Source organism: Elaeis guineensis, chromosome 6, assembly GCF_000442705.2.
Source record: "Elaeis guineensis isolate ETL-2024a chromosome 6, EG11, whole genome shotgun sequence".
Taxonomy (NCBI): Eukaryota; Viridiplantae; Streptophyta; class Magnoliopsida; order Arecales; family Arecaceae; genus Elaeis; species Elaeis guineensis.
Window position 1 is genome coordinate 6,992,862 of NC_025998.2, and position 12,046 is coordinate 7,004,907.

At 39.1% G+C, this 12,046-nt stretch overlaps 1 protein-coding gene across 1 annotated transcript; it reads right to left on the reverse strand.

Annotated features, from left to right (window-relative positions):
- Positions 1-369: 369 nt before the first annotated feature.
- Positions 370-4,411, reverse strand: LOC105047463 (GDSL esterase/lipase At5g45670). The gene is given in 6 exon segments (XM_010926389.3): positions 370-558; positions 560-776; positions 908-1,160; positions 1,283-1,528; positions 1,892-2,016; positions 4,055-4,411. Coding segments are annotated over 6 exon segments (1,278 nt in total). The 5' UTR covers positions 4,311-4,411; the 3' UTR covers positions 370-377.
- Between the last annotated feature and the right edge of the window lie 7,635 nt (positions 4,412-12,046).

A 12,046-nucleotide genomic window follows, 5' to 3' on the forward strand; every position in this document is an offset into this window, starting at 1 on the left:
TAAAATCGGCAATCCTACAAGGCTTCATGTTTGAGTTCAACAGATCCCACATAGAGTCAGCATGCATGGCCTAGCATTTGAGCGTCATATCAGCTTTCCTGGGAGCGCCTGACGGATTCGACTTGAAATCGGCAAATTTATTATGAAGCGAGATAACCTTATGCGAGACAACAAGTCGTCGATTGCCGACTTGACGTTTGACCACATAGCAGCGCTTATGCGGGCACTGACTTGACCAGTATGAAGTCGGCAACTGCGATGCTGGCTTCTATGTTCGACACATGAAAACTTTTACATTTTGTCAGATAAAGAGAAATTAAGATTTTCTTAGATAAGTAGATTTGAAAAAGTCTGCATATAATAAATCTCTCAACTCACTAGAATAGTCCCCCAATGATAAAAATATAATGACCGTCACCAATAACCCTCCCAGCTAACCAGTTGGCCACTTTATTGCCCTCCCTACAAATGTAGAGGTAGAGAACCCAATCTTTCATAAGGGTCAACCAAGCCATCACCTTGACGTGCATGCATGGTGTACCAATCCTCCAATTAAATTTGAGCAAGGTGACGAATATCCATGGGGTAGGCATCAGATGAGGACTCAGCGCTGTAGGATCTTTTGCCAATAACTATGTTAGCAGCTTCTGTCGGATGGAAGGCATCCCAGAAAAGATACTCGTTTCTATTTGGGCATGGAGTTTGGTATGGGAGGCACGTAATCTGGCCATTATTCTTTCCCACCCCACAGCATCCCCTATTGGTAACTGTTAGACCTGGTAAAAAAAAAAAAAAAAAACATAGTTCACCAACTACTCTATATTTGTATTAGTATGATAAATTGATATAATAAAGATCAATTTTGAAATAGTTATAAAGAGAGGTATAGGCCATTGGAATGGATTACCATGTGCCGATGGGTTTCTCAAGATATCTTCAAATATCCCATAGGCATTTATGTAGGTGAAGTGTGCCCCGTCTAAGGTGTTGAATTCATCCACCAAAGCTATCAGCTTGCTGTTAAATATTTGGATCGCGCTGTTGATCCTATTAACACAGGTTTCACCATTCGAGCTTTGCTGAGCCAACTCATTTGGGCTGCAGCCGATTTGACCCACTCCCATCAAGACCACCTTCCTAGCTCCATAATTGTACAAAGTCTACAGAAAGAGAATAAATGGTGTACTAATGCCATCCTGAATTAATGTCCTTAAGTTATAGAAGTCAATGTTCTATTTTAATGTAATTATCCATGATATAGAGATAATAATGATATACTAACCCTTATCTGCTGAGAATATTGTTCAATGAGGACGTTGGCATATTGTTCTGGAGTGTATTGGCGGCTGGAGGAGTAGAAGGCAGGCATGAAGTAGTTGTTGAGGTAGTCATTGCTGCCCATACCAACAGAGAAGATGCATTTGCTAAGGTAATTAGCAGCAGAGTCTTCATCACCTAATATATTCACTACCTCTTGGACCGCCGCCTGATAGTTCTCCAATTGCCCGCTGAAGCTAATTCGATCACCCTATAGGGATGATGGCAACCAAAATTCAGGCATTGGCCAAGTGAATTTGTATATGATTATAAAATAAGTAGTAAGAGAATGCTGGGAATTGGTCACCAATCAAGTTCTCAGTTTTGAATAACCATTGACCTCAAAATTTACCAAGATTGAAGGCCTATACTTGCTCTAGTTTACTTTCTCTTGCTTTTGGCCCATATTTCTTATCTTTGCTTTTGTCCATTTCTGTCTGCTAATTTAGAGTTGAAATTTATGGGAATTCAAGTAAGCCAAGCCTCTATCTTCTTGCTAAATTTAGATCTAGATTTTTCTATCTTTTATCTTATTTGAAGGATCGATAGGGTAGCGCACAAAGAGCGCACGTACCAATTGTTGGCCAGTTTCCTCCCTTATTCCAGCAGCCGCAGATGCAAAATTTACTCCGGTGAGGAGTGCTCGGTCTCTTGCAGCCGCATAAGGTGAGATGAAGTCTTCAAAGCCCAGTAGTTGAGCTGTACAAGCATCAAAAATAACGTGTCATCAAACGTAGTCATCATGCATGTCATCAACCACTATTAACTTAGGAGAATGGCTTAGATAGACTTATATACAAGTGTTCAAAATGCTGCTTAAGACTTGGAGTTGGTAGTTGCCTAGTTCCCCACTCAAGCTCTCCAACTAACCATGAGGACCAGTGCAAATGTGCATTTGGTCCCACACTGGTTAGTTGGTAGGAAGATTTTGAGCACTTGTATGGGACCAAAAAATTCAATACCTTCTGGTTAATTTTTATGGGTGAGATCCTTGACAAAATGATATTATATCCAATTCAGTCCATAGCCTATGTGGACTAGGTAATACTGTAACATGGATCCATTAGAACTGATCAAGGGCTGATCACGGTATTGTGAAGCTAATTGTCTAAGGGATCATGGCAACATACTATTTAAGCCAGGTTGCAAGTAGGTTTTGACAGGGTCTATGCGAAGTCTGGTCGGAACATAAAGTTGGCGTGCTTTGCAGCCAGTTTTAGAATGGTTTAGTCGGATATCGACACGGCCCAGTTTGGTAGTTGTTTGGCCACATAGGAAGAGCGGCCCAGTTCAAGACTGCTATCGTTCCAAAAAATTATTATCTTTTCATCTGCATGATTTTATTCAGTCGACAGACATAATCGCTTAAATCATGGAAGAAGGCCGTTGAGAAGCATTTATTCTTTACTTATTTATCTCTATCCGATTTATTTCACCTTTACAGCCGAATAAATCTCAACTTCATTGATAAAAACATAATAACATGGAATAAAAAAATGCAGAGAAAAAAAAATAAAACTCCAAATTTTGCTTAGGAGAATGAAAAGGAGCAATAGCATTGTAATGATGATGACGTTGGTTCCTCCTCATCCACCATTTTATTCAAAAGATTTTTAGAAAGAATGGATGAAAAAGAAGAAGGTTCCTATCCATTCTGCCCATCAATTTTCATCTTTCTAAATCGAAAGGGTACAAAAATGAATAGAAGATATATAGAATATATTTCTATAGTGATAAAATTATCTTTATTATTTTTTAATGAAAGACAAGAGGGCTATATCTCATCTTATTCCTTCTATATCATATAAATATCATCAATTTTTTATTTTATTTCTTCTATATTAAATAAAAAAATTATTTTTTTTTATTTTTTTTATATTCCATCAAATACATAAAAGAATGGACAAAGATCCATCTTTTCTTCTTCATTCCCCCTCCATAGTGCTGATGATCTATAACTATCATTCAATGTAGTGGCAGATTCATGATTTAAATGCCCCCTTGGTGCACCAAGCGCTCTCATTTATTGGCGTTAGTGCGGAACGTTTTGCCACATGGAAGCAGCGATTCTCTTGCTTCCTATTTTCCTTACATGATACGGTGTGACCCATTTGGCAAGACACGACCTCTGGGTGGCTCATAAGATAGAGATTCCATTGCAAGAAGACAATTAGCTGAACCCTTTTTTGGCCGGTTAGACTGGAAGCATAATCCCTAGTGAATGAAAGGCGCTATTTGCTCCATTTCAGTCCGGGGATTTTGTTTTGTTGCGCAGGAGATACACTTCTACATAATCTTTTACGACATCGCATGAAAAAAAAACTGTCTAAAATATGAAAACAACCACGAACGAACTTGATTGGTACGATGAAATTGTTAATTTTGTTTGAAGATAAAAAGTATTTTTGATCCAGATATCCAAGCAAGCTCGCAAACTGGGATACCACGTAATTCACACCACAAAAAGACACACATTGGCCCTTGGATGCAAGAAGTTAAATCTAGTGGCTCCCATAGACTGCTCCATGGTCAATAAGAGAACGTTGGATTCATGCACGAGTGTTCAATAAATTGGACCAGCTCCCATGAGCCAGACGGCCTAAATCTATATAGTTATCGAGCTACGTCCCAAGAAGGCCTACTAGCCAAGTAATATTAGCAGATTTTAGTTGATGAATAAAACAAATTAAGTAACAAATAAAGAAATGAAGCATGGCAAGGACCAAGAAATGCCTACCGATGACATCAACGGCGGTCAAGCCATTGCTGAACCTTCCGGTTGGGCCGCCGGGAAAGTCAATTCCGTAGGGCATGTAGTTGGCCCGTGCCAAGGAAGCCATGTCGTTGTTGTTGCCATTATCCACAAGCGAATCCCCAAAGATAAAATAGCATGGGACTTGAGGGTCCATCCGGACTGAGCCCATCAACCAGCTTGAAGCCAACAGCATCAACCACCAAACCCACAGCATTCCCCTTGGCTCACTGTGAGCCATTTAGAGAGGAGGAGGAGGATGAGAAGAACCAAATTAACAGGGATAAAGGTAGGATAAGGGAACAAAGGGGTCGGGATAGAGAGGGAAAGTTAGGCGGTGGAGAGAATATATGCAGGGAAGAGAAAGGGTTCGGAAGGACTGGACTGACAGGATTAGGGTTCTGGTTGGAGATTGGGTTGGGGATGGTCTTGGCATTTAATTCTTCCCGGACTTAACGTGGGGTCATGTGGACCTGGGCCGAGGGAAGACAGAGACTTGGAGAAACTACGTGGCCCTTATTAGTGTGTGTTAATACGTGGTTAAGAGGAGTTGCGAATTAACGTCGTTCCTTCCCCATTCCATGCATAATGATATGTTCGGTTAAGGTATGTGTCTCATGAATCTACGGTTCTATCCATATGTGTGTATGCATTCGCCATTTCATTTGTCGAGTACTAGGAGAAACTGCGCGGCTTAGCATGGATACTCTCAACGTGGCATAACTTAATTATTTTGGCTATACGATCACACGGCCTCAAGATTCTTTCTATGTATTTCCTTTCTTTTTCTAGTAACTCATTTTATATATATATATTTTTTTTTGGATCTCCACTCCACCTTGGCTTCGATCGGACATGATCCTGACCGAAGAACCGGTTGAAGCCCCACAATGAGTGATTGTTCGGACTTCACCTCTAATCGAGGTATTCATCTTGATCTGATCGAATTTCCTTTAGATCGTCTCATGTCGGCTTATAGCCTTGATATGGCTCCATTGACAAAAGTCGCCTCCTCTTTTTTTTCAGTCTGGACCGAAGTAGCTTTAGTTCGACTGAATTTGATCTACTCTTGTTGCACGCAGCAAGCTCCGTTGGTAAAATCAATCTCGACTTTATTTCGAAAAAATTTGGATGAGAAAGAATATCTCTATAATCAAGCCACGTCCTAAAAGAAAGTAACTCTCTGCCAGTCTAATCTATATGTGACAATCGAGAATCGATCAAGATTCTATGGCATGCACGACTCTAATCTCTTTTTATAAATAGAGAGACACGAATAATCCTCAAAGTAAGTTTTTAACTTTTATTTTTTTCTTCTCATTGTTCTTCATCTTCTAATTTGAATGTCAAAAAATTTTTATTAAAAAATATTTTAAATTTTTTTATGTAGATTATCTTTTATAGGCCTTTTAGTTTGAATTTGAGAGGCATCCTTGGCTACTTGAGACGTGAAAGCTCGACACAACACTTTTCTTTCGTATTCTCTCGTAAAATATATTTTTTTAATCATTTTTATAATAAATCAGAGGAAGTTTTCACTTCAAAGCTCGAAAGTGTTCGCACTACCATAATAGAGTTTTCAAGGGGTGAAAACCTTCTTAGATCAATAAATTTGACAGAAGGCATGGTAAGGTAAGGTCCATCAGGACCAATGGGAGCAGAAGGCTAGAAGTCCATCCATTCTGTGTCTCGAATTCAAAGAGGGCATGATGTCATGCAGTCGGACTGATCAGTGATGGGACATATGCAATGGACGGCCGAAGCCTAGGTAATAAATTAGTCCCATCGAACCTCGTCTTTCCGATTATTGGACGGGTGTGATATTAAGCCCACCAATAATCCCAATCTCAATGGTCCTACCAAGTTCGAAGGCAAGGGTAGGAGGCTCGAGGCAGCCCAGAGTCCAACACCAATAGGGCCAGAACAGCAGGAGGGACAAGCTAACAGGCACTTGGTGTGGAAGAATCTGATGCACTAGATATTGTAAACCAGATATATCATCTCTGTTTGAGTAGCAATTCTCGACTCATATAAATTGAGAACTAATTCTTGATGCTATTTTATGTTTGCTCCTTGGCTGGAGTTCTTTTATGTATTGTGGCTGCACGCATGCCTGTTGCTGCAGATAATTGGTGCCAAACAAAGAGAATTGATGAATGCGAAATGCTTTCATGCAGCAGAATAATTACTTAATCCTCTACATGTACAACTCCATTCGACACTCAACAATTTCAATCATCTTTCCCATCTGGTATTTAACTCTTTCTTTAACAGACACTCTAGGATAGATATTATGGTTTGTGCAGTGTATAAGTGTACATTCTTTTTGCCATCTTAGAAGAGTGAGTTGGCTTTGGAGCTCTTTTTATTTAAAAAAAAAAGAATGCAACTACAAAACCTCCTCTAAATGGAGGACAGCTGCAATCAGTAACATCTAACCCAGTTTGCATAAATTTTCTGTAAAAAGACAATAACAATGACACTTTAATGCTGGGCCTCAGTTGAATCATTCATCTCTGGCTCCTGAAACCATATGTCAAACATACTGTGGGATTGAGCTGAAGCCACTCCAACTAGAGGCAGGCTAATAGAGCCATCAGAATTGATGGGAATTTGTCAGAAACAGAGTATCATGGGTAGCCTTCCATTATTGGGCCAAAGCCACTTGTTAACATCATCAGGGGTAAGACCTGCTACTTTAAAGTTCAAAAGAAGAAAGACATGGCTAACCTAACCATCATGTGAACACTAAAAGTGGACATCTTCAAAAATATTGGACAATAACAAACCTCTGTCGCCTTATATATGCTTTTAAAAGCAAATTTATTCTTGCTAGATTATGTCGGTGTTTCTAATCAACAAACGCAAGATCTATCATTAGTTACACCCAGAGAGATAGAGAGAGGATGTTGGGAGGGTAAAATTGATTGGTTCAAAATTTCTAAATAGAAAACATATGAAAATTGAAAATTCATTGGGGGAAAAAACAAACTAGCATTGGTCTTGAGTAACATACAAGATTGAAAGATAGGTGATTCTGATCTAATCCAATAAAAAATCTAATATTGATAAAATTAGGAGATTTTTTTGGGTTTGAATTTGGAAAATGCAACAACTACTTCATATGAGGTGATAGATGTGCTTCCACTTCTTTCTTATTACTTCCTATTTTCTCTAAAAAAAATTATTTCCTATTTCTGTTCGTAAGACAAATGAGCATATTTTAGTCCAATAATGTTTTTTTTTTTAAATGGTCCACCAAGAATCGTTCTTCAATGCACAAATGGTTATGCATATCAGAACATAAAAATGGGGTAGATACGAGGTTCAACACAACAAACCATGAGATCCATGAACACAATAATGATCGGTTCCATACATTGTACAGTGAGATCTATAACAATTCAATGTCGCAATCTTAGAGACTTGAATTCTTAAGAAATCATTCAAATAAGCACAATTATCTCTAAGAATTCATCAACAAAAGAGCTGTCCAGCACAACCACGGCCACAGAAGATGATGTACAAATTAAGCCACAAACAATCTAACTTAACTAATGGTTCAGCATCTTCTTTATTCCATCAGCAAGAGTTAGATATCTACACATGAATCACTTGTAGCTTCTGCAATAAATTGAGCAGCTAAGTCCATACTGGAACCCAACCCACCACCATCTGACCAACCTTTAAGAGGCCAGCGAACAACCATCATGAATGCCGAGTCTTTAAAACAATAATGGGCTGGATTCTGACGTAAAACTTGTCAGAGAATGCGCGTGATTGGTCCCAAAATCCCCGTGCAGTTATGAAGGGGAAGGAGGCATCCACATACGCCAACCTTTCTGGAAAGAAGTCTCTCACATGCTGTGCCACTGAACCATGATTCTTCCGATATCAAGTGAAATAAAAGGCTAACAATATGCCGCCCTTCTAGACCAAACCATGTGGGAAACCCAAACTACAGTAGATTCTTACACCAAGAGGGACCACCCAGCTGAGAAAGTTACTAGAATCTCCCCATTGGAAAGGGGGTGGCAAGAAGTAGGAAGCATTAGTTTCCTACAAACAGTTGATGGAACACTTGGCTGAGAGCAGAGGGGGGAGATGAATTAAGCCATTTAACTCGGTAGGTCTCATAGCATGACTTGGTGACGTGCAGAAATTAATTGTGTTCAGACTGTTCAGCACCAGAATCGCAATGCACACCTACTAAGGAAATGACATCTGATGCCGGGAAGAACGTGGGAAGGCAAAACTAAAAAGGAGTTGAAAGCCATAGTCATGGGGCAAGATTCGAGCAGGGCGCCACCTCCGTATAGAGTTTTAACGTAAGAAAGCAATCAAGCCGAACCAAATTGAGTTCGAGCTCAAATTCAAATTTTAATATATATATATATATATATATATTCGAATTTAATAGCTGCCAAGTCGAATCGAGCTCAAATAACTCGCTCGCAACTCGATACATTGGCACCCTACTGCAACATACTCAACCACGGTTCTCAATTAGCAAAGCGATCCCTCCCCCCCCCCTTCCCCCAAACCATCACAACAAAATAAATAAATAAATGAAGAAGATGTGCAATTCTCTCAAAGTGACGGTCATGTGCATGGCGCCAATTAGACAAGGCCAATGGCTAGATGTTTTCCCACCTCTGTTTTTCAAGCATTTGTGCCTTGTTATCAAGAAAGTTAACTCTTTCCATCAAGCTATTATTTGTTACTCTATGCCCATAGAGTTGAAAGTTAACTAAATTATATCAATCCAAAGAGAGATCTGATGTGGCGGAAGCTAGTCATTATCAACTTATTAGGTTCTGCAAGACTCTCTATAAGATTGTCACTATAATCCTAATAAAGAGAATGAAGATTGCTCCACCTCCCTTGATCAGCCAAAACAAGAAGCATATGTTATATATGGAAGTATCTATGTTAACATTCTCCTAACTCATGAGTTTATGTATGACTTAGAAGGGACCTCTGATGCTAGCTTGATTGCAATTAAATCAGATATGGACCGGGCTTATGATGCGTGGTGGGATTTCCTTGTCTAAGCTTTTCAAATTGCTGAATTTCATGATACTTGGATTAATTAAAGAATCGTTATGGAACACCAACTACATCCTTCAAATTTGCTGTTGAGTTATACCAGCGTTGTCCTCTCTTGTCTTTCCTTTTTATTTTTTATGCCCATCTTTATCTCGGATGTTACACAAAACATTGGCAGAGAAGAGGCTTATTGCCTGTTTTTTTTGTTGTATTCTCTTTCTTCTACTTCTTCTTCTTTGTTTTTGTTTAAGGTAGAGAAGGATTATGGCTAGAGCTGGTCATGGGCCGGACTTGGATACAAAAAATATCAGATTTTACGTAGCCCTAGTTCGAAGCCCGATTAAAACTGAATATAGTTTAGGTCTGAGGCCTGGTCCATGATTAGCTCTATGTACAACCTACCAACCAACCACTACTGCTCTCATTTCTCAGCTTTCATTTGCTGACAACCATGTTCCTCTAGAAATCAAGGCAATCCATTTAGAATGCAAAGGCATTTGAAGGAGGTTGTTCTGAACTACTACTGTGCTTGTAGACAGTAAATATCTCAAAATTAGTTGTTTGCTGCAGCCCAAGAATTAAAGTTAAGTTTAGGCAAAAACTCAAAAGCACCAGCGTGAATCCAACGATATTTGGCAGTATCTAGGAGTTACCTGTTACTGCTCTTTAGTCTCAGACTACTCTTATTCAAACAAAAAATCTCTGACAGATTTGCAAGGCTGGAAATTGCGTGCATTATCTACAATGGGCTGGAAATTACCTAGACAAACTGAGCCCAAGCATACTGACCAATCAACAATTATCCATATAATCTGTAAACATGCATGTGGCCTCCACTGAAATTTGGCTCTGCAGTCAGCAGTATCATTTGTATTCAGACCTCTTCAGTTCATCCTGTCACCCCACTGTTTTGCTCATTCTCTGTTTTGTCATATAAATTTGTATCACCCATATACACTGTAACATATATATATATGCTAATATAATTTGAGTTAGGCTTTCTCTAACTCATTTACATCAAAAAAAAAAAAAAAAAAGATCTACAATGGACTGTTCGGTGTTGATAAGATCCGTTCTTGTTGCTATGCTGATTCAACTTATGTCCAATATTGTTGTTCCTATTTTTGTCATCCAAAGGGCTGACAGCCAATAAGTTGTGAATTTTCTTTAGGGTGGCGATGCCAGCAATAGAATGACTCATCTACTCTCTTTTTTATTGGAATTAGGAGGTTATACCACCCGTGATTTATTCCCAATATGAAGATAATTTACACTATGGCACAGAGTGGTCCCTGCGTCCTGTGGGACCCCAAGGAGGGGAGCAGAATGGAGGGTGAGATAGAAGAGGAGTTTTGAAGAAGCTGGATTTCAGAAGTAGCAATATATGTATTTGTCTACATAGCCAGATGTCCAGTTTTGCAGCAAATATAGACTTTAATTTGTTGAAAGACTTTGCATGGGGAGGTGGCTTCCCCGTCTATAAACTCGGCTATTTCGTTCCTCCCATAGGCACCAGCGGGCAAATTAAACTAAACAGTCCTATGTTTTTCTTCTCAATTGAATCGGCGACTGGAGAGAGTAACTAGAGTGGGAGGATACGTTGCCATGCCAAGAAGGCAAAAAAAGATGTAAGAAAGAGGTGATCTTAGGTTTCTTCTTCATTGGTTGCACTCAGTTCCTTGCCTCAGGTTTTCGTTGTTAGAATTTTGTCATGAAAGATCTGCTGGTTGAAAATTTTGAATTCTTTCAGGCAGTGACAACTCCTAGTTGTTTTTGACGAACTGTAATGTTATATACCGCCATGGCTGAAGAAACTGCAGCATTTCTTAAATGGTGAAGATTTTGGAGTAGCTTCACTTCCATTCAATTTTGTCATCATCCACGGTAATTGTCATCCTGTTTAGAAGGTCGGAGAGGTCGCGAAGAATATATGCTGATGGTGTTGTGCTGGTTCAAAGGAATAGAAGGGACCATAATGAAGGAAAAAATTTAGTTGGATAAATTACTTTCGAGAAGCTATATATTTTAAAAATTACAATTTCCACTCTTGCCACCTTTAATTAAGAATCCACATCCAAAAGGATGAAGTGTAGAAGGAAAGTTTGAGAAATAGAAAGTTATAAAATAGAAAATTGGAAAAAAAAATTATATTTGATTTCTCATGTTCCCAAAAATTTATAAAAATCTAAAGATCACATACATCTCCAGTGATGTAAGTCCAATATTTCATGTGCAAATTTTTTGAAATTGTACAACTCTATATGAATTTAAAAAAAAAAAAAAAAAAAATTAAGGTCACAGAGGTTTTCCAATTGGTAATAAGTATCTAAGAGTTTTAAAAGTTCTAAAATTTCAGATAACACAATTCTTATTAGAAGTAAACACTTATCAAATTTTTATATCTTGTAAAACAGTTATTATTATTGTTTAGGGATTCAATCATCGTGGACGCGCTTGGCTAAGCAAACGGCCAAGGTAATAGGGTGGGGAAGATTTGGAAGCATGTGAACTTGGTGCAATGGATCATTGGTGATGGAAGCAAACATGGCTCACCTACTAGGCCAGACAACTCTTAAAGCCTGCACGTTTTGGCTGGCTCGAAGCGACAGAATCTCTGGTCGGAATATTTCAAAATCCTCGACAGATCTTTCCAAGGGCGGAGATGGTCCAAAGTTGTATTATGTCATAATGATCATGGAAGGATGTCATCTCACTCACTGGGATCAACGTGGAGCTTAGAGCCGCCCGTGAGGGACTCCTGTAGTCCTGTTCGCTATCAACTAAGAAAAGAACACACCTCTGGGCCACAACAGCAGGCCCATCACTTCAATGTACTGTGGGTTCGAAGATTAGAGGCCCATTATTGGCCTCATTCCCTCATCGAGGACCCCTCACCAATCATTGCCAGCAGCTTCGTTTGTTAAAAAA